Below are 24,393 nucleotides of genomic sequence, written 5' to 3'. Positions count from 1 at the left end.
AAAGGTAAAATTGTACACAGTACTCCAGGTGTGTTCTCACCAAAGGTAAGTACAACTGTAGCAAGACTTCCTTACTCTTGTACTCCAATCCTCTTGCAATAAAGGTCAACAAGCCATTTGCTTTCCTTATTGCTTGCTGTACCTGTTGAAGGGTCACTGACCCGAAACGTTAACTCTGCTTCTCTTACCACAGATGCTGCCAGACCTGCTGAGTGATTCCAGCATTTCTTGTTTTTGTTTCAGATTTCCAGCATCCGCAGTATTTTGCTTTTATTAACCCTTGCACGTCCTTATACTACAGTACCTGCATGTTAAATTTCTGTGTTTCTTGTACGAGGACACTCAAATCTCACTGAACGGCAACAATTAAAAGTTTTTCACCATTTAAAAATATTCTGCTTTTCTATTCTTCCCACCAAAGTGAATAACCTCAGATTAACCCACATTATACTCCATCTACCATCTTATTGCCCACTGACTTAACCTGTCCATATTCCTTTTCAGCCTCTTTGTCCTCCTCACAACTTATTGTTCCACCTTGCTTTGGATCATCAGCAATCTTGGATACATTACTATTGGTACCTTTATCCTAGTCATAAATGTAGATTGTAAATAGCTGAGATCCCAGCACTGATCCTTGCAGCATTCCACTAGTTACAGCCTGCCAACTTGAAAATGCCCTGTTTATCCCTACTCTGCTTTCTCTCCCTTAACCTATCCTCTAACCATGACATTATATTACCCCAACCCCATGAGTCCTTATCTTGAGTAATAACCTTGTTGAATGACTTTTGGAAATCCATATATACTACATCCACTGGTTCTCCTTTAGCTACCCTGTGAGTTGCACCCTCAAAAAATTAATAAATTTGTTAGACATAATTTCCTTTTCATAAAATCATGTTGACTCTGCCTAATCATATTATGATTTTCTAAGTGCCTTGTTAACGCCTTTCTAATACATTCCAGCATTTTCTCGATTAAATGTCTGCAGTTCCCTTTTTCTCTCTCCTTCCTTTCTTGAATAGCGGTGTTGATGCCACAAGAATGCTACCAAGTATTTTGAAAAGAAGAGTGTGGGCTCTCTTTACGGCTCAGTGGGTTTAGCCTGTGAGTGGCTAAGTCACTCAAACCATAAAAGTCCCAGTTTTGCTTGTAGGTGCTAAATTAGCATCTGAAATGCTGCAATTGGCCAATTGGCCTCTGTGTCCTGGGTTAGGGAGGGCAATGTCAATGAGGATTCTTGCGCCTTACTGTTATTCAGTGACCTCTACTACAAGTGTATGAGCGTGTGTGTGTTTGTGTGCATGTGTATGTTTGTGTTTGTAGTCATCACTTAGGAACAGGTTGGAGCTTGACTGTGTTGGCCCTCATGATAGCTTGGCTGCATTTGGTATGTCATCTGCTATTTGAGGTCCAGCAAGATGACCAGTGCCTGCAAAGCTGCAGGCTGAATTTTTCCTTAAGGGTTAGGAAACAGGAGTCTGCATAGTTTCCTGGTCCTGAACCTACTCCGGGGGGGATACAATTACAGTTTGGGATTTTGACCCTTGATGGCATGGAGGCAGGTTCTCTGTCCAATTATGGACAGCAAGCAAGCTCTCAAAGCTGAAGGGCCAATCAGGGGCCTTCCAGCTTGAGAGGAGCAGCAGGTTGCAGTAAAGGATGAGTAACTGAGAGGGTGCTTCAACATGAAGGTGCTCTCTCATCAAATGTTTTAAAAATTCAAATAAAAAATAGGAAAAGCTGCCAGGCCACCACTGTGGGTGGGGGTCAACGGGGTGGGGTGGGGGGGAGGAATCCCTCCACAGGGTGGGCTTTGGCTACATCCGCACCCAGGCAGGCAGGGAGGGCCTGTATGCCTGCCTGGAATGATAGCCCAAGGCCTGCTGCTGGGTGCACACCTCCAGGCAATCAAACCGCTCCCGTCATGTTGGGAAACTGGAGGCCGAATGGAAAATTCCATTTGGCCTCCTTTAACAGTCCTTCACAAGACTTTTAATGAGCCTAATTGGCTGTCCGCCCTGAAGGGGCCTCCGTTCCTGAACTTGGTGGGGCCCAAAAATTCTGCCCTACATCCCAACAAATAGTCAATGATTTTAGGGATAAGAACTGGTGAGGAAAAAATATAAAATAAATATACTTTATATGTTACTACTTTACATTTACCGGTGGATATTCTGAGCAGAGTATGTCATTCAATTCTCCTTCTGACTTTATAGGAGGTGCCTTCCATTCCTTTCCATTGGAGTTATTGTGACTGCTAAAATTCTCTCAATAGAATCTGAAGAAAAATATTACAGGAAAATATTGTCCTAAAAATAAAAGGAGGCTTCACTTCTCATTTGAATTTTACCCAAGTTGCCAAATAGCTAAACTCTAAACTAGGGATCATTCCCTAGTAGTGTTGAGCCTATGATGCTAAAATGTATATTTTTAGACATCTTAAATGAGTCATGAAGTGAGAATTTAAGCTAATTCTGTAGCAAATTATTAATGCTTCATGTTCTGGGAGTTGTCTGATCAGTCGCTGTGGGAGTGAGACACAGTAGAAAATTAGTTAATGTCCCTGTAACAAAATAAATTATGCAAATAATGGTATGTGGATTAACAATAAGGCAATCCGCACTTCGAATGCCTGCATTTGTGGTATAAACCAATATATCTAATCCATTTATGGACATTTGTTTCAGGATATTCCTCTGGATGAATTCACTTAAAAAGAACTATCCTTGCATTTAGAATGTTAGATATATGTAGAGATTTACATCTCACAAGTGATTGAAGAGTAAATTTACCAATGAGTTTAGTTTATCTGGCTTCATTTTACATTATACTTCACTTTTAAATTCATTATAAATTGCTGACTAATATGCAAAATGAAATAAGCTCGAGATGTTATTGGGCATTTTGCTGTCGTGCCATTATACTGGAGTAGCCTGACAAAATGTAATGGGGCAGATCTTGCCAGAAAAGTAATGGCGCACGCCAGTATTAATGTGGAAAACAACCAGCAAATCCAGGGGATTATATGATTCACTGAGTGTTGTGAATCTCCAGAACTTGCTGGTCAATTTACATCGCTCCACCATTTGCTTTGGACATCCTTAGTCTCCCCATAATTTTTAAGAACTTGCCGGTTTTGCACATTAATTCCCCATTTAACTTTCCACAGCAAGTTAAGTCTGGTAATTAACTGTGTAAGTACCTTTTCAACCATGTAATAATTGTTAATGCAATGCCAATCGACCTCTCTGGCTCAGAAATTGAACAATTTAAGCTCTGGAGTCTCATTTCTTCAGGTGGTAAATTATACTTAGAGATGTTAAAAATGTCAAATTTAGAAGTATTACATTTCTTTCTTACTTTTCCTTTCCATCAATTGTCAATTGTGACAGCTAGCTCTCACTAGATATAATAAATATTTTGCAGAGTTATGTGAAATTTGACACCCCATGTTTGATGAAAGCCACATAGAATAGCTTGTTTCTTTTCTTTCTTATTTGGCGAAGCCAAACATTATTTTAGTCATTTCACAAAACCTGATCCTGCTTTTGCCAACAAACATCACCAATCTTTAAACTGCTTACTCAGATACTAACTAATCAGTGATCATTGTTGGGGAAAACTGGTAAAAATATTTGTTATCAAATTACTAAAAACCTGCAATTCTGTGAGCAGCTGAAATATCTCAAGGTTACAACATATTTTAAAGTGTAATGATGATCAATCAGTGAGAACACTGATTTCAGCATGGATTCATCAACTACTTAACATAATAGTTGTTCAGCAACTCATTTCTGAGTCAGCTACTTCCTCAGTGTCCCTTTATTTTCCATGAAAGTCTTGCATTGCAAACATGTTGTTCAGTTTGTCGACACCAGTTGATTCAAATCACTTTTTAATTTAACTTCTGTAATAACTTCCGCCAAGATGTTTGGTGTTAGAATAATATTCCCTGCTTGTACACATAAAGAAGGAATATTCTGTCAGAGAGAAAAGATTTAATTACTAAATGGAAGTGCAAGAAATGAGACACTTTGAGAATTTAATGTTCATAACTCAGACGTGTCCCTTATAGTAATAATTTAGTCCTGAAATGCACTGCTTCACAAGCGTACCTACTTCTTGCATTTTGAGTTTGTTATGGGATCAGCAATCTGGTTGTGTTTGACTTGCACACAAAAGCTGCTTTGACTTACCACATTTTAGTACCACAACATAATTTGACTTTTCTTATTTGACATGACCTGTATTTACTGAAAATTATTTGATTCCACAAATTCCTTCTCTCTGCTTTCCATCGAAATCAAAGCACAAACTTAACCTCATCAGGATTGTGTGATCTGCTTTGAAGACCTGTATTTGGTAACAGTTATAGCATGATCAAACAATACATTGGAGTTTAGAAATGATTAAATATTACTTTTATCAGCTGTTTAATTCCAAATTATTGAAGAGTGTACTCTTTAAAATTTTTGGCTTTGAAATTACACTGTTGGATGATGTGTATAAATATACATTTGTCTGTAATTTCTCGATTTTAGTGAAGGTTTTAACCTGTTTATTTTATGGCCAAACTTTGAAAAATTCATTGTTACTGTTTCCTAATTAAACATAAAATAATATATTTTTTACTTATTCATTTATGGGTTCTGGGTATCACTGGCAAGGCCGACATTTATTGCCTATCCCTAATTGCCATTGAGTGGTGGTGAGCCACCTTATTGAACTACTGCAGTCCATGTGGTGAAGGTATTCCCACAGTGCTGTTAAAGAGGGAGTTTCAGGATTTTGACCCAGTGACGATAAAGAAATCTGATATAGTTCCAAGTTAGGATGCTGTGTGAATTGGAGGGGAATTTGCAGGTGGTGGTGTATCCATCCGCCTGCTGCCCTTGTTCTTCTAAGTGGTAGAGGTCGCCGGTTTGGTGAAGTGCTGTTGAAGAAGCCTTGACGAGTTGCTGCAATACATTTTATAGGTGGTAAGCATTGCAGTCATGTTGCGCTGGTGGAGGAGGGAGTGAAACTTTAGGATGGTGGATGGGATGCTGATCAAGCGGGCTGCTTTGTCCTCGATGATGTTGAGCTTGTTAAATATTGTTGGAGCTGCACTCATCCAGGCAAGTGGAGAGTATTCCATCACACTCCTGACTTGTGCCTCGTAGGTGGTGGAAAGGCTTTGGGGAGTCAGGTGTTGCATGATCGCTTCACATGTGATGTCCCTTTAAGAACTCAGTATGCTAATGAGCTAAGCACCAGGAAGTAGTCATGTGACTAGAAGCCATAGTCAATCTGTAACTGTAACTCCCTAGACAAAGGTTCTGTATATAGTATATGCTAGTTTAGCTGTTACTAAACCTTTTAGAGACCTTTAAGGAACTGGAATCCACATACCTCATAACAACAGGAGGTGAGTCACTTGCTCCAGAATACCCAACCTTTGCTCTTAGAGTCATAGAGTTATTTACAACACAGAAGGAGGTCATTCGGCCCATCAAGTCCATGCCAGCTCTTTCTGGAGCTATGCAGTCAGTCCCACTCATTGGCTCGATCCCCATAGCCCTACAAGTCTATTTCTCTCAGGTGGCCATCCAACCGCCTCTTGAAGTCATTGTCATCTCCACTTCCACCACCCTTATGGGCAGCGAATTCCAGGTCATTGCTACCCGCTGCCTAAAAAAGTGCTTCTTCATATTCCCCCTTGCAACTTTTGTCCAAAACTTTCAATCTGTGGCCCCTAGTCCTTGTACAACTTGTTAATGGGAACAGTTTTTCCTTGTCTAACTTATCTAAGCCTGTCATAATTTTGTACACTTCTATTAAATCTACAATCAGTCTCCTTTGTTCTAAGGAGATCAAACCCATCTCTTCCAACCTAACCTTGTAACTGAAATCCTCAATCCCTGGAATCATTCTAGTAAATCTCCTCTGCACCCTCCCAAGGACCCTCACATCCTTCCTGAAGTGTGGTGACCAGAACTGGACACAATACTCCAGTTGGGGCTTAACCAGAGCTTAATAAAGGTTCAACATAACTTCTCTGCTTTTGTATTCAATGGACTGAAATTTATGAGCGTGCTGCAAACTGTGGCGGTGCACTCTGCTGATGGCGGTCTTCAAGCGCGGATGTGCTGTCGTTGAGCCCCTGTGCTATTTTTCACGAGAACTAATTTAAATGGAGGGGCGGAACAGCTGCCCCTGATGATGTAGAGGGGCGGCCACTCTGTCCCGGGCAATGATTTCCAACGCCACCGAGCAGGTGCCAGCGCCATTTTCAAAGGGCTTCCAACCCTGCAGTAACAATTGAAATTTTAAAGGAATATTAATTGTAAATTTGTGTGAAAAACTAAATAAAAGCTGGAATCCCGTCTCCCACCCCTCCAAAATGTTTGTTTTTTGGGCTTATCTCATCCAAAATAAAGTGAATTTCCAACTCGAACTTTCCCCTCCGAACCTCGTTATCTTTGCCCTTCAACCCCTTCCCATCATCCCCACAACCAATTACAATAGTTCTCCCCTCTCCCCCACCTCCTGCACTGATAGTTTCACTCCGCCCGCCTCCCCACCAGTGTCACGCCTTGGAACAATAGCGTTCCAAAGGCATGGGAGTTCCGGCTGGCGGCCAGAATATCTGCGTGGGACGGCCGTTGGTACAGCTCGGTAATTATGCTTTCATTTTAATCTAATTTGCATATTTGCACCAAGGCCTTGCCGCCACCGGCAAAATACGGTGGGGCCTTCTCGGCATCGGAGGTCATGGCGGGCCTCTCCTGGAAGAATTTTCCGGCCCCCCCCACCCCCGCCACAACCCTTGATGCTGCAGGGCTCATAAAATTCAGCCCATGTCTCTATGAAGCCCAAGATCCCATATGCTTTACTACCCACTCTCTGAACATGTCCTGCCACATTCAAAGATCTGTGCACATGCATCCCCAGGACCCTCTGTTCCTGCACACTCTTTAGAAATGTGCCATCAAGTATATATTGCCTCTCTCTATTCCTTCTGCCAAAATGCATCAACACTTGCCAGTATTAAATTCCATCTGCTACCTCTTTGCCCGTTCTGCTAGCTTCTCCATGTCCTGTTGCAGGCGGTTCATATCATCTTCATTGTTTGCTGCACCTCCAAGTTTGGTGTCATCAGCAAATCTTGAGATTCTTCTCTATAGTCCAAGTTCCAAGTCATTTATATATATCAAAAAAGCAGTGGTCGTAGCACTGACCCTTGGGCAACACCACTGTCTATCATCCTCCAGTCTGAAAAGCAACTCACTGTTTTCTGTCCTTAAGCCAATTTTTATATCCAATTGGACACTGACTCTTCTATTCTAGGAGCCTCAATTTTTTTAACCATCCTTTTATGTGGTACCTTATCAAATGCTTTCTTAAAATCCAAATAAACAACATCCACCGCATTCCCTTCATCAACCTTCCCTGTTACTTCATCAAAAAATTCAATTAGATTAATCAAGCATGATGTGCTTTTTACAAATCCATGCTGTAATCTTGTAAGCACAGTATTTATGTCGCTGGTTCAGTTAAGTTTATGATCAATGATGACCCCCAGGATATTGATGGTGGGGGATTCAATGATGATAATGCCATTGAATATCAAGGGGAGATGATTAGATTCTCTCTTGCTGGAGATGATCATTGCCTGGCAATCATGTGGCATGAATGTTATTTGCCACATATCAGCCCAAGCCTGGATGTTGTCCAGGTCTTTCTACATGCAAGCATAGGCTGCTTCGTTACCTGAAGGTTTGTGAATGGAGCTGTACACTGCACACTCATCAATGAAAATCCCCACTTCTGACCTTATGATGGAGGGAAGGTAAATGATGAAGAAGCTGAAGGTTGTTGGGCCTAGGACACTACCCTGAGGAACTCCTGCAGCAATGTCCTAGGGCTGAGATAATTAGCCTACATCGACCACAACCATCTTCCTTTGTACTAGGTATAACTCCAGCCAGTGGAAAGTTTCCCACCTGATTGCCATTGACTTAACTTTTGCTCAGGCTCCTTGACTCTGCACTCAGACAAATGCTGCCTCAGTGTCAAGGGCAATTACTCTCACCTCACCTCTGGAATTCAACTCTTTTGTCCATGTTCGCACCAAGGCTGTAATGAGGTCAGGAGCTGAGTGGCCCTGGGAGAACCCAAACTGGTCATCGGCTAGCAGGTTATTGGTGAGTAAGTGCAGCTTGATAGCACTGTCAACAACATCTTCCATCAGTTTGCTGATGATTGAGAGCAGGCTGATGGGGTGGTAATTGTCTGGATCAGATTTGTCCTGCTATTTACAGCCAGGGCATACCTGGGCAATTTTCCACAGGTAGATGCCAGTGTTGTAGTTGTGCTGGAATGGCTTGGCTAGGGGCACAGCTAGATCTGGTGCACATGTTTTCAGCACTACAGTTGGGACGTTGTCGGGGTCCATAGTCTTTGTGGTATCAGGTGTGCTCAGCTTGTTCTGATATCGCGTGGAGTGAATTGAATTATTTGAAGAGTGACTTCTGTGATGATGGGGACCTCAGAAGGAGGCCAAGATGGATCACCCACTGGGCACTTCTAGCTCAAGGTGGTTGCAAACACTGACATGCTAGGCTCCCCCATCATTGAGGATGGGGATGTTCATGGAGCTTCCTTCTCCCATTAGTTGTTTAATTGTCCACCACCATTCACAACTGGATGTGGCAGGACTGCAGAGCTTTGATTTGGTCTGTTGATTCTGAGATCACTTAGCTTTGCCCAAAGCATGCTGCTTCCCCTGTTTAGCATACTGTGTTGTAGATTCACTAGGTTGGTACCTAATTTTTTTTAGGTATACCCGGTGCTGCTCCTGGTATGCTCTCTTACATTCCTAATTGAATCAGGGTTAACCCCCTGGCTTCATGATAATGGTAGAATGAGGAATTTGCTAGACCATGAGGTTACAGAGTGTGGTTGAATGTAATTCTGCTGCTGCTGTGCCACAATGCCTCATGGATGTACAGTTTTGAGCTGCTAGATCTGTTTTGAATCTATTTGGCATGGTGGTAATACCACACAACACGATGGAGCATGTCATCAGTGTGAAGACGGGACTTTGTCTCCACAAGAACTGTGTGGTGGTCACTCCTATCAATACTGTCATGGACAGATGCATCTGCAACAGGTAGATTGATGAGGACAAGGTGAAGTAGGTTTTTCCCTCTTGTTGGTTTTCTCAACACCTGCCGCAGGCTTATTTTGGCAGATATGTCTTTCAGGACTGGGTCAGCTTGGTCAGTAATGGTGCTACCGAGCCACTCTTGGTGATGGACATTGAAGACCCCCACCCAGGGTACATAAAGAATTTCTTCCGAGTCATGTTCAACATGGAGGAGTGTTGATTCATCAGCTGAGGGGGGTGGGGGGGGGGTGGTGGGTGCGATAGGTGGTAATCAGCAGGAGCTTTCCTTGCTCATGTTTGACTTGATGACATGAGACTTCATGCAATCTGGAGTCAATTCTGAGGATTCCCTCCCAACTGTATACTACTGTGCCACCACCTCAGGTGGGTCTGTGCTGGCGTGAGACATATCATACAGAGGGCTGGCAATAGCGGAGTCTGGGACATTGACTGTAAGGTATGATTCTGAAAGTATGACTATGTCAAGATGTTGATTGATTAGTCTGTGGGACAGCTCTTCCAATTTTAGCACAAGTTCTCAGATGGTAGGGAGAGGACTTTGCAGATTTGACTGGGCAGGGTGTGCCTTAGTCATTTTTGAAGCCAGTGCCTAGGTTGATGCCAGGTGATCCATCCTGCTGTATTCTAATTATAGCTTTCGTAACAGTTTTGACACAACTCACTGGCTTGCTAGGCTATTTCAGAGGCAGTTAAGAGTCAACCACATTGCTGTGGATCTTGAGTCACGGATAGGGTACATGGAGTAAGGATGGCAGATTTCCTTCCCTAAAGGACATTTGTGAACCAGATAGATCTGTACAACAATCTAGTAGTTTCATGGTCACTATTACTGATACTAGCTCTTAATTGTCCTGGACATGGCTGCAGGAGTTCCTCAGGTTAGTGTCCTAGGCCCAACCATCTTCAGCTACTTCATCAATGACCTTCCCTCCATCACAAGGTCAAAAGTGGGGATGTTCGCTGATAATTGCACAATGTTTAGTACCATTCGTGACTCCTCAGACACTGAAGCAGTCCGTGTCCAGGTGCAGCAAGACCTGGACAACATTCAGGCTTCGGCTGATAAATGGCAAGTAACATTTATGCCACACAAGTGCCAGGCAATGACCATCTCAAACAAGAGAGACTCTAACTATCACCCTTTGATGTTCAACTGCATTACCATCGCTTAATTCCCCCACTATCAACATCCTGGGGCTTACCATTGACCAGAAACTGAACTGGACCATCCACATAAGTACTGTGGCTACAAGAGCACATCAGAGGCTAGGAATTCTGTGGGGAGAAACTCACCTCTTGTCTCTCCAGTGCCTGTCCATCAGAGCACAAGTCAGGAGTGTGATGGCATACTCTTCATTTGCCTGGATGGGTGCAGCTCCAACAACACTCAAGAAGCTTGACACCATCCAGGACAAAACAGCCTACTTGATTGGCACACCATCCACCACCTTCAACATTCACTTCCTTCACTACTGACACACAATGGCAGCAGTGTGTACCCTCTACAAGATACACTGCAGCAACTTACCAAGTTCCTTCAACAGTACCTTCAAAACCCACGACCTGTATCACCTAGAAGGACAAGGGCAGCGGGTAGACCGTGGTGTAGTGGTAATGTCATTGAACAAGTAATCCAGAGGCCCAGACCAATGCCTTGGGGACATGGGTTCAAATACCTAGTACAAAGGAAGATTGTTCTGGTTGTTGGAGATCAATAATCTCAGCTCCAGGACATCACTGCAGGAATTCCTCAGGGTAGTGTCCTAGGCACAACCATTTTCAGCTGCTTCATCAATGACCTTCCCTCAATCGTGAGGTCAGACGTGGGGATGTTCGCTGATGATTGCACAATGTTCAGCACCATTCGCGACTCCTCAGATACTGAAGCAGTCTGTGTAGAAATGCAGCAAGATCTGGACAATATCCAGGCTTGGGCTGATAAGTGGCAAGTAACATTCGAGCCACACAAGTGCCAGGCAATGATCATCTCCAACAAGAGAGAATCTAACCATCTCCCCTTGACATTCAATGGCATTACCATCACTGAATCCCCCACTATCAACATCCTAGGGGCTACCATTGACCATAAACTGAACTGGAGTAGCCATATAAATACCGTGGCTATAGGAGCAGGTCAGAGGCTAGGAATCCTACAGCAAGTAATTCACCTCCTGACTCCCCAAAGCCTGTCCACCATCTACATGGCACATGTCAGGAGTGTGATGGAATACTCTCCACTTGCCTGGATGGGAGCAGCTCCAACAACACTCAAGAAGCTGACACCATTCAGGACAAAGCAGCCCGCTTGATTGGAACCCCATCTACAAACATTCATTCCCTCCACCACAGACACACAGTGGCAGCAGTGTGTACCATCTACAAGATGCACTGCAGCAACGCACCAAGGCTCCTTAGACAGCACCTTGCAAACCCGCGACCTCTACCAACTAAAAGGACAAGGGCAGCAAATGCATGGGAACATCACCACCTGGAGGTTCCCCTCCAAGTCACACACCATCCTGACTTGGAACTGTATCGCCGTTCCTTCTCTGTTGCTGGGTCAAAATCCTGGTACTCCCTTCCTAACAGCACTGTGGGTGCACCTACACCCCAAGGACTGCAGTGGTTCAAGACGGCAGCTCACCACCACCTTCTCAAGGTCAATTAGGGATGGACAATAAATGCTAACATAGCCAGTGATGCCCACATCCCATAAATGCATTAAAAAAGTTAAACATTTTAAACCTTTAAAATAGGCTTAAAAATACTTTGAATGAATGGAAAAGGGTACAAATAAAATGGGAATGGAGGCTAAGAGAGGAATAAAGGATGACAGGTGAGCTGCCCTCCTGGGGACAGGGGTGGGAAATAACGGGAGCAGCACTAGGTTTAATGGGCATAGGGCTGGATCAAGCCAAAGAGTAACGAAAGAGAAAAAGAGGCCACTGAAGTTAGAAACAACTTTGGTGGATAAAAATGAGCAGAATGTGGTCTAACGCGCGCAAGAAATAGATAGTACAGGACAGAAAGAAAGTATGATAAAGTAAAATACAGGATATGGTGAGAGTAAATTAGAGTAAGTGAGCTTGAAAGAAAGATTAAGAAAGAGAAAATGTTGTGCGTAACATGCACTCTACTCTTAAAGAATCCATGGAATCCGATTGGTGAAAGGTATATCAATATTTTATTCACACACTAAATCATCAAGTACAAGCTCTCACTACTTGTACAGTATACTACCCGTCACGACACGAGGTGATCAGTCTCGGACTTGCGGCTGCTCTTCTGTTCTCTGAACCCCTGGCCCAGGGTGTCTTCTCGAGTGTTCTTCCCCAGGGTTCTTGTACCTTCCTCAGTTTCAGTCAGGGGTTAAATCTTGTTTCTAAGACCCGCCCCTCTTCCTTACACATAGAGGTCTGGTATAATGACATAATGATAATTCCTTATTTGGCTCAGTGAGAACCTGTTCAAAACTTAACAGTTTACCATTGTCTATTATGAGTGTAATCATATCTGGTGTCCATGACGACTCCCTATATCTGCCAAGTCCAAGGACAGTTTCTGGGATCTTCCTCAATACCTTTTCTTTAATCATATCTGGTGTCCATGACAACTCCTGGTTTCTGGTATCCTCCTCAATACCTTTTTTATAATCATATCTACAATACCTCGGTTATCTGTGTGCTGTGCCCCTTTGTTTTAATTAAGTTCTAAAGTGTTTTTGCTATATGTGTTTTTACTGGGTCTACAGTCCCCCCTTTGATCCTGCAGGGCCATGCCCACGGGATCACACTCTCATGTCTATTAGGTACTACACTTGTGCAATTACAATTTAATTTTCAAAGCAAAAGCATAAGCAGTGTAATGTTAAAGAAAGCACAATTTAAACATCACTATTACATAATCAATTGTGCTAACATAATACAGTCGCAATTTCATTCTTAGAGTATCCTGATCATTCATTAACTCATTTTAAGTATATATGAATAGGTTATACATTCACCCTTGTGTGGCATCACTAATTGTCTATCCTTTTATAGAGCAAGTTCGAGTACTGATTGCCTTTCGGGTAGCTGTCCAACATGTGTTCATACATCCTCTCACATCGCCTAATTAATTTCTTAAGTTGCCAAATTAAGTATGTCACATATAACACCATGATACCCAAAACCACTATCAGGACATGGGAGATAATTCTACACCAGGGGTGCATCTGCACGTTTGACGCCCAGTTCCATAAGTCCTCCCACCAGGTAGAATCGTTTATCTCGTCAGTCTCATCTTGTAGCTTCTTTGACTGTTGTTCCAGATTGTAGTACACTACAGCAATGGCTTCTAGCTGCTGTCTCTCTTTACCTAAGTGTGTGGGCAATGGCTGAATAGTATATTCAAATTCCCGGAGGTAATTTGTCAAATCCTCCTTAATACTTTCTGTCACAGTTATCGTTTCTGTCTTTCGTTTGTGTATGTTTACCAACTCCATCTTCCCTACTCAGGTTGGTATTTGTGGGTTGAAACAAAACGTACTGTTGCTCACCGGATAAGTCTGGTTATGTCCCTACTGGTACTCCTCCACCGTAGTGGTTAAACAATATCTCCCCTTTCCCATATAGGCCACATGGGTTAACCCTGACAATGCTTTCTTAATCTCCATGGTGCAATTTACAGTGGCATTAAATCCACATTTTGATTCTGCTGTTTTATATATAGGATGAGGACATATGACCACCTGGTCTTCCAGACTACACTCAGACAATGTTGCTCCAACTAACTCTTTTCCAATTTCCACAACACAGGGTAATATATCATAGTGTTTTATGTAATCTTTTCCCTTTATCACCCCTATATTTTCTACTTCGTACAATTGCATCCCTAACTTATATCTCAGAATTACAGGTATTCCCAACACTACTCCAATACTGATAGATCTTGTATTTACACACTCCTGACCTTTCCATACCTTAACAAGTTTTCTGAGTTGGCACCTGATAATTTTATCATTTGTGTGACTAGCTAAGTCCTCCAACTGGGTGTCATTTATCCAAATTGGTACCTGTCCAGCATCAATTTACCTCAGATTTTCTCGTGTTTGTTCTAACATCCACGACCCATATGTACTACAAACGCTTTCATTATTTGAAATGTCATGGACCTCCTTTACCTTTTCTATTATATCATTAATAGTATGAGCATGACCTTCCTGTACTCTCACCAGTCCTGTCACTGTTTTGGGCAAATCCTGTCCTACTTTAGCTACACCACTCTGTGCCTTTTGCTCCTCTTTCAAAATATCCTTTACTAGCTGGCTGAGAGTTCTAACCTTCTGGTACACGCTTTCCAAATCTATATTCTTGACAATTGATGTTCCTGTATTAAAGACTGTGGCTGCATCATTCACTAAACCACGTTTACGTCTCTTTCCATTTATTATTCCCTCATCACCAAATTCTTGTCTCAGCAATTGTTGCAGTAGTACCTTGTACAACTCTCCGGTCTTCTCAGGGCACCAGTCAGGTAGCTGGATATCTGAGATATTCAATATTACCGGTACCAACTCAAGCTGTATATTATATACAATTTTATTAGTTTTTATTATCACAAGTCTATTTTCTGGTCCTGCGGTTAAGGCAGGGCAAGGGAGATCAGTCACTTGTGGCTGCTGGGTCGTAAACTTACTCGTCGGTAATTCGGATGTGGGGGTAACCGTGAGGGTTGGTGCTTCTTGTCCGGTTAATCTCACAACCTGGAATAGGAACTGTCCTTTTTTATTTTCCCCAACACAATAGAGCCAGTAGCCCCTATCGTTTTGTGGTTTCACACATATTGATCGGTTTTTACAGTCTTTATCATCGCACTGCCATACAGGGAACTGGGGGGGGGGGGCCCTTGGTGGGTCCCTTTTGGGCATTCAACACATACCCACTGTCCAATAGTAACATTTACAAGAAAGACCCACCACAATTCGTTCGAGTCTGGGACTTCCATCCTCCTGTACATGTAATCCACACCCTGTCTGCCTAATCCCATCCTCCACTGTAGAGGAACTGTCAACAAAAATTTTGATTGCTGGTTCCTTCCCTTGTACACCCCCCAATGGTTTTGACACAAAAGGTCCCTGGAGGGCCTTTGCTGTCAAAACCTGACACTCATGGGGTTCGCCCTGGTAGATTAAATTGTCTGCCAGGCATGTAGTAGTTCTTGCCTTTTTTACTGAAATGTCTCTGCCTTGCAAGAGTAAGGTGCACTGAGCAATACGATTCTGACTAACATTACCGTCCTTCAGCCGTCCATCCAGACAACTGGATAGGCGTGTGTTCAGTTAGAATAGTTACGGGGCTGAGGCCGACAATATAAGTAAAATGTTGAACTGCCCAGAAGACGGCACAGTGGCGCAGTGGTTAGCACCGCAGCCTCACAGCTCCAGGGACCCGGGTTCGATTCCGGGTACTGCCTGTGTGGAGTTTGCAAGTTCTCCCTGTGTCTGCGTGGGTTTTCTCCGGGTGCTCCGGTTTCCTCCCACAAGCCAAAAGACTTGCAGGTTGGTAGGTAAATTGGCCATTGTAAATTGCCCCTAGTATAGGTAGGTGGTAGGGAAATATAGGGACAGGTGGGGATGTGGTAGGAATGTAGGATTAGTATAAATGGGTGGTTGATGGTCGGCACAGACTCGGTGGGCCGAAGGGCCTGTTTCAGTGCTGTATCCCTAAACTAAAGACGGCCAGCAAATGCTTTTCACACACTGTAAAAGCTTGTTCTACTGATGTTAACAAGCGAGATGCGTACGCCACGGGACAAAATCAACCATGTTTTTCCTGAAGCAATACCGCTGATAAGGTAGTATCTGTGGTAGCAACCTCGAGGGCAAAGGGTAGGGATGGGTCTGGCACCTGTAGCGCTGGGGCTGTGACTAGTGCCTGTTTTAAATCTGCAACTGCTGACGTACACTCTGGTGTCCAACCCACTTGGAGTTCTTTTTCAGGAGATCATATAAAGGGGCTGCCTTTAAGGCAAATCCATCAATATGGTTCCTTAAATACCCAATAAGGCCCATAAATGATCTTAGAGCTTTAATATCTTGCGGGAAGGGGAGTTCAAGGATTGTTTGTACTCATTTTTGCTCTATCTCATGCTTTCCCTGTATTATCACTATTCCCAAATAAGAAACCTTTTCTTTCAATATCTGTGCCTTTTTCGGGTTAACTTTCACTCCGACCTTCCAGAGGAGTTGAAGGAGTTCCTTCAGTAGCTCTAAATGCTCTTCCTTACTCTCCGTTTGGAGTAATAGGCCATCCACTTATTGGATCAAACATTCTGATTGGGAGAAAGGGCTTAACCCCTGTGCCAACTACTGGTGGAATATTGACGGACTATTATGAAATCGCTGGGGGAGACACGTCCAGGTGTACTGTATTCCCTGGAGCATAAACGCAAGTTTATATTGACACTCTTGTGCCAGTGGTATGGACCAGAACCTATTGCTAATATCCAACACAGCAAACCACTTAGACTGTTTTTTTTTTAAAACTTTGATTGTCCTCTTAAATGTCAGATAAATTTCCCTTTGAGTGCTTTAAATAACCACTCATCAATTAAATGTTGTTTATCGATTCCAATTTCTTATGCCCAGACTTGGTGGTATTGCATTTTTTTTTACATTAAAGACAGAAGTGCTTGCAACTATCTCTCCTTCTCAAGCACTTTGTCTCATTGAAAAAGATGCTGTGACATTTGATGTCTGCAATTAAGTTCTTGAATTCTTAAAGCTGCCAGATCTCTTGCTGTGACATCAGTTCTCATGTGGCCTTGGAACCTACCGTCACCTGCTTAAAAAAAACAGAAAGAATCCATTGTGGCTCTGCCCCTAAGCCCAATGGGTTAATTTGTCCAATTATAGCTGTCAATTTAGAAATTTAAGAATTAATAATGTCCAAAATATATAAATGTTATTCTCAGCAATGCAAAAATTGTGTGGTGGATTAAATGGAAAAACAATAGCTGCAGCGGGGTTAATTTCTTTGTTTGTCTCCAAGGGGGCAGAGCAAAACATTCACAGCTGCGTCACTTTACGTAGCCTTTTTTTTCTGATCGAAAAGAGCTACGCTCCATTTTAAACTTTTTCTTCAATCCTTTTGGTATCCTTAGGGTTTGAAAACAACAAAATAATTAGTAACATTATCAGCTTCAAAGGAAAGCATCTCCATCAGGAAAGACAGCATTTTAGATTAAACTCCAATTGTTTCCAAACTTTTAGCATCTTTTGTAAAAGGTTTCTAATCCCAGGATTTTTTTATAACAAAGATGATTCTAAATTCCAATTCACAGCAATAAATATTTAAAAATCAAAACTGCCAATGTTATATGAACGAGTCTTATGTCCGGAATTAAAGACTCCCCCAAAACTTGACATAATAAACTTGAAAGTTCATTGTCACCACAAATGAAATTTCCAGTTTTTCAACTTAACAGGTCAGTTAACCTTAATAGTATAAACTTAACTCAGACTTATTAACTTATAATACTTATTAACTACACACAGAACAGCACGTGCTTTTTTTTTTAAAGATGGGTAAATTACGTCATTTTTTTTGTTCTTTCTTCAGGCGCCTTTTCAAATGACTGTAATAAAACCAAAAACTAAAGAAAAAGTTATTTAACATTCTTAAAACAAAAGATTTAACAGCAGCTTCTTAAACAAACTTTAAATAGACAGAATCTTTCCTATATCTCCTTTGTTTATCCTTCTTTCCCTTAAACCAATATCCAATTACTGTCATTTGCTACTTAAAACAGTCAGTAAAACATGTCTTTAAACTCCAAAAAAAACTAGAACAGATTTTAAACTGGAACTCCAATTAAAGTAGCGTTTTAAACTTCAAATTGTATCTTCAGACCTTCAAGGCTGAAGCTTATCTCTTACAAAATTGTTCATTGCCTTTTCACAGTTGCAAAACCAACATTGAAAATAAAAATAAAACTTCAACTTAAATATAATTCAATTTTATATCCCATTACTGGGTGCACAATCTTAAATTGAAATGAATACACTCAACAATCATGTTTCACACTTATTCAATTCCAAACACTTAGAAAATTGATTCCTGTAATGGGTTATGAATTCAAACTACCAAAATCTCTGTCAAATCCCCTGTCCCGATGCCAAGGAACACACAGGTTCAACTAGTTCACAACCAAAATATGACTCAAGATTCCCACAAAATATACACGTGTAAAAATAGAAAAAGTAACAGACTCATTCTTTCAACATCAAGGCCAGACAACAAAGAGTTAACGACTGTCGGTTCTACAGAACACAAGTTGCACATCCCACATTCATGGGAGCTTCCAACATTCACACATTCGAATCAAAAGACACAGTAATTTGGTCTTACTCACTTGAAATTTCACTAAAACATAATCTTTTTATGTCACTCTGCCATTAACTTAGTCATGGAGCCCTCTGGCCCCCCCCCCCCCCAGTTATTAATGGGCCATAGGTAAGGCCAGAGTTGGGCTGAAGGCTCGATTGGGGGTTCGGGGGGGTGGTCATCCCATGGTACTTACTGGCCTTATCTGCCAAGTCGGCCCGATTAAAGTCATCATTGTCATCATCCTCCCTATGCACAAAAGTGCATATTATGCCCCTCTGTGCTGAGAGTTGAGACTGTAGTTTACTTGTCTCCTCCTGATATTTGGTATGATCCGCTGACTGGTACACCCACTCCTTCGGTAAGCGGTGCAGAACCGTCATTGCGGTCTGTAAGTCAGAGTATTTCTGTTCCGCTCCTGTGAGCTGTTCCTTCGCCTTGTCCACTTCCCTCTCAGCCTTACTGCGACTGTATTCAGCCTTTTCGGCCTGAGACTGGAATTGGATTAAATGCTCTACCTGAGCTGAGCTAACTGACTCTGTCTTCAGGGCCCTATCATGCCACTCAGCAGTGGCTTTCACTAACTTAGGCGCTCATTCAGCTTGGTGGGTATGCGCATCCTCCCATTGTTGTACCCCAACGGCCCCCTGGCCCATGTACTGTTTAACTACAAACTCTATCCACGAGGGCCACTTGCCCTTCAAATATTTCTGGAGTTCCAACTCCCACTCTGGCCTGGCCAGGGCCACAATTACTCAAAAGTTCACCAATCTGATCAGTCAGACTCGTAACTTTGTTGATAATTTAGTTCAAACTCAGTGAGGCTATTCAAAATAACTTAAAATAGCACTACAACCGAGTCCCTGTTCGGGCGCCAGTTATGTTGTGCGTAACACACACTCTACTCTTAAAGAATCCACGGAATCCAATTGGTGAAAGGTATATCAATATTTTATTCACACACTAAATCATCAAGTACAAGCTCTCACTACTTGTACATTATCAAAACTCATCAAAGTACAAGCTCTCACTACTTGCACAGTATACTACCCGTCACGACACGAGGTGATCAGTCTCGGACTTGTGGCTGCTCTTCTGTTCTCTGAGCCCCTGGCTCACGGTATCTTCTCGAGTGTTCTTCCCCGGGGTTCTCGGACCTTCCTCAGTTTCAGTCAGGGGTTAAATCTTGTTTCCAAGACCCGCCCCTCTTACTTACTCATAGGGGTCTGGTATAATGACATAATGGTAATTCCTTATTTGGCTCAGTGAGAACCTGTTCAAAACTTGACAGTTTCCCATTGTCTATTATGAGTGTAATCATATCTGGTGTCCATGACGACTCCCTATATCTGCTAAGTCCAAGGACAGTTTCTGGTATCCGCCTCAATACCTTTTCTATAATCATATCTACAATTACTCGGCTATCTATGTGCGGTGCCCCTTTGTTTTAATTAAGTCCTTATGTGTTTTTACTATACGTGTTTTTACTGGGTCTACAACAAAGAGCATTCTTACATTAAAGAACTGTTCATTTGGGAGGTTCAGGGATGAGTTGGTTTATCGGTTAGTGAGAAGGTATCTTTGTTCTTTTAGTTTCCGCTTTCTATATTTTATTTTAAACTGCATGCTGCTGCGCAAAATTAAGATGATTTAACTTCAGCATAAACGTTTGTTGTTAAATTAATCGTAAATGTATGGTTATTAAATTTATTCCAGAAAATGACATTTTGAATTAATTTCTGATTTATTTGTTAAAGTTTGATAACTCTTTCCAAATTCTAGACTATAAAGAAGACTCGGTTTCCTCACTGGAATGAAGTGTTTGAGTTTGAATTGGAGGATGGCTTGTCAACAGAAGGAATGTCATTGACTGTGCAAGTCTGGGACTGGGATATGGTGGGAAAGAATGATTTTCTGGGAAAGGTGAGTTGCCGTTGTTTGACCTCGGAGTTACAGGCATACTGTTTACAAATGTTTGCATATTGCATCAGCAAAATACTTAATGAGGAATGAGTAGTGGCCATCCTTGTATTCTTGTAATTATAAAACAAACAGCCTGGCTGCATAATAGATGAGTGGCAAGGCCACCAGTATGTTGAATTTAGCTGGGCCCACAAGTTTTATACGAATTAGGAGCAGGAGTAGGCCACTCGACCCCTCGAAACTGCTCCGCTATTGAGTAAGTTCATGGTTGAAATGATTACTCCACATTTCCACCTACCCCCGATAACCTTCCACCCCCTTGCTTATCAAGAATCTTTTATAAATAGTCCATCACATCAGTCACTACAGGATGCTTTCACACAGTGTAAGTATTGTGAAATATCAACGGTATTCTTGTATACAGTATGTTTTTGTCTCTATACTATAGAATATAAGAAACAGGAGCAGAAATAGGCCCTATGGCCACCAGGCCTGCTCTGCCATTCAATAAGATTATGGATGAACTTCTACGTAAATTTCACTTTCCAGCCTTATCCGCATATCCTATGAGGCCAAAATCTATTGATCTCAGTCTTGAATATACTGAGCAACCACAACCTTTGGTGTAAAGAATTCCAAAGATTCACAACCCCTGAAATTTCTCCTCAGCTTCACCCTAAATGGCTGACATCTCATCCTGAGACTATGAGCCCTAGCTCTAGACTCTCCAGTCAGGGGAAACAGTCTCTCAAGCATCTATCCTGTCAAGCCCAATAAGATTTTTATACTTTTCAATGAGATCACCCCTCATTCTTCTAAACTCCAGAGAGAAAGGCCCATCTTACTCAGTCTCTCAATCTCTAGATAAAGCCTATATCTAGTTATTGGTATGTATTTATTGAGCTGGAAGTTCAGAATGGTATCACCAAGTAGATAAATGGCCAGTTTCATTTAGTGACATGGTGTAGATTGGGTTCTATACCAGCTCCAATTGTATAGCTGAAACAAGTGGAATGGAATTTCAGTGATAAACCAAATATTTGAATTAAATTTGGTTGATTGTTTCTTTGTGTAAAGAGAGCAAGCTTTAGAAATCGGTACAGTCAAAACAGATGGTAGTGTAATGGTTATATTACTTGACTCTTAATTGGCCTAGCAAGCCACTCAGTTTTATCATGTTTAAGAAGATGACCCACCATCACCTTTTTAGATTAGATAAATATTTCAGCAGGGATTGGGTGGAGCAGTGGTTAGCAAACTATTCCTTCACCTCTGGTAATGGAATTTGATTCCAGCCTATATCAACGGGATAAATTAGTAAGCGAGTGTGGAAGGTCGAGCAAACAAAGGCTAGAAAATAGGCAACAAAGAAGTTGTTCAATGATTAGTGGTATATACTTCAATGCAAGGAGTCTAGTGAATAAGGAAAATGAGCTGAAGGAACAGATATTTACTTGGAAATATGATGTCATAATTATTACTAAAATGTGGCTGAAAGAAAGGCAGGAATGACAGCTCAACATTCCTGGTTACAGCATTTTCAGTTGAGATAGTGAGGGAAATTGCTGAGAAGTGCAGAAGCAAAGTGACAGTAATAGTAGGCAATTTCAACTACTCTAACATTAACTGGAATAAATTCGGTGTAAAAGGTATAGAGAGCACAGAATTCTTAAAATGCATTCAGGAGAACTTTTTTAGCCAGTATGTAGCAAGCCCAACAAGAGAAGGGGCAGTTCTGGACTTAGTTTTAGGGAATGAATCTGGGCAGATGGAAGGGGCATCTGCGGGCGAGCACGTTAGTGGTAGTGATCATAATTCAGTTAGATTTAGAGTAGTTATGGAAAAGGACAAAGTTAGACTGAAATTAAAAGTTTTAAATTGGAGAAAGGCCAATTTTACTAAACTGAGTTGAGATTTGGCAAAAGTGGGCTGGAAACTGCTACTGGAAGGTAAATCAGTGTCAGAGCAGTGGGAGGTATTCATGGAGGAGATAGAGAGTGTTCAGAACAAATATGTTCCCTCAAAAGAAAAGGGTGGGACTCACAAATCTAGACCCCCTGGATGTCAAACAGCATGCAGAGCAGGATAAGGCAAAAAAAGAACGCCTATGTTAGCTTCCAAAAGCTCAATACTGCAGAAAGCCTAGAAAGTGCAGGGGTGCAATTAAAAAGGAAATTAGGAAAGCAAAGAGATGGCATGAAAAAATATTGGCAAGTAAAATCAAGGAAAATCCAAAGATGTTTTATAAATACATAAAGTGCAAGAGGATAACAAAGGAAAGAGTAGGGCCAATTAGGGACCAAAAAGGTAACTTGTGTGTGGAGGCAGAAGCTGTGGGCATGGTTCTTAATGAATACATAGTGTCTGTTTTCACAAAAGTGAGGGATGAGGTAGACATTGTAGTTAAGGAGGAAGAATGTGAAATATTAGATGAAATTAATGTAGTGAGGGAGGAAATATTAAGGTGTTTAGCATCCTTATGTGGATAAATTACCAGGTCCGGATGAAATGTATCCCAGGCTGCTAAGGGAAGCAAGGAAAGAAATAGTGGAAGCTCTGACCATACTTTTCCAATCCTCTTTGGCAACAGACGTATTGCTGGAGGACTGGAGAATTGCTAACATTGTACCATTGTTTAAAAAAGGAGGAAGGGATAGCCTGAGTAATTAGAGGCCAATCAGCCTAACCTCGGTGATCGGCAAATTATCGGAAAAAATTCTGAGAGACAGTATAAATCATCATTTAAAAAGGCACAGATCAATCAAGGACATTCAGCATTGATTTGTTAAGGGAAAGTCATGTCTGACTAACTTGATTGAATTGTTTGAGGAGGTAACAAGGAAGGTTGATGATTGTAGAATATTTGATGCAGATTTTAGCAAGGCTTTTGACAAGGTCCCACATGGCATACTGGTCAGAAAATTAAAAGCTCATGGGATGCAAGGGAAAGTGGCAAGTTAGATTCAAAATTGGCTCAGTGGCAAGAAGCAAAGGGGTTTTGGCAAAAAATTTTTTGTGACTGGAAGGCTGTTTCCAGTAGGGTTCCACAGGGCTCAGTCCTTGGGTCCCTTGCTTTTTGTGGTGTATAGCAATGAGTTACACTTAATGGGGCATGATTAAGAAGTTTGCAGATGATATGAAAATTGGCCATGTGGTTGATAATGAGAAAGAAAGCTATGGACTGCAAAAAGATATCAATGGATTAATCAGGTGGGCACAAAAGTGGCAATCTGGAGAACTGTGAAGTAATGCATTTTGGGAGGACAAACAAGGCAAGGAAATATACAATAAATAATAGGATTCTGAGAGGTGCAGAGGAACAGAGGGACCTTGGAGTATATGTCCACAGATCCCTGAAAGTAGCAGGACAGGTTGATAAGGTGGTTAAGAAGGCATACGGGACACTTTCCTTTATTTGCCGAGGCCTGGAGTATCAGAGTAGAGAGGTTAAGCTAGAACTGTACAAAACACTAGTTAGAATACAGCGAAAGTACTGTGTACAATTCTGATGACTGCTTTACAGGAAGGATGTGATCACACTAGAGAAGGTACAGAGGAGGTTTATGAGAATGTGCCAGGAATGGAGAATTTTAGCTATGAAGAAAGATTGGATAGGCTGGGGGTGTTTTCTTTGGAACAGAGGAGGCTGAGGGGAGATGTAATTGTGGTGTATAAAATTATGAGGGGTCTTGGTAGGGTGAATAAGGAGGACATATTTCATTAGCAGAGAAGTCAATAACCAGGGGACTTAGATTTAAAGTAATTGGTAGAAGGATTAAGGGGAGTTGAGGAGTAATATTTTTTACCCAGAGGGTGATGGGGGTCTGGAACTGACTGCCTGAAAGGGTGAGAGAGGCAGAAACCCTCATTGCATTAAAAAAAAATTGCATATGCACTTGAGGTGCTGCAACCTATCGAGTTACGGAC

At 41.8% G+C, this 24,393-nt stretch overlaps 1 protein-coding gene across 8 annotated transcripts in view; it reads left to right on the top strand.

Moving 5' to 3' along the window:
• Positions 1-24,393, top strand: part of LOC137382667 (rasGAP-activating-like protein 1) — a 385,434-nt gene that overhangs the window by 183,345 nt on the left and 177,696 nt on the right. For all 8 annotated transcript variants that reach the window (XM_068054911.1, XM_068054910.1, XM_068054915.1 and 5 more), the window contains one exon: positions 20,326-20,466. In XM_068054911.1, coding sequence (XP_067911012.1) covers positions 20,326-20,466 — 141 coding nt within the window. The remainder of the gene's footprint in view (positions 1-20,325; positions 20,467-24,393) is intronic.

This window comes from Heterodontus francisci, chromosome 23 (genome assembly GCF_036365525.1).
Source record: "Heterodontus francisci isolate sHetFra1 chromosome 23, sHetFra1.hap1, whole genome shotgun sequence".
NCBI lineage: Eukaryota > Metazoa > Chordata > Chondrichthyes > Heterodontiformes > Heterodontidae > Heterodontus > Heterodontus francisci.
The sequence above is the reverse complement of the archived record's forward strand: the minus strand, read 5'-3'. Positions and strand labels throughout refer to the sequence as shown.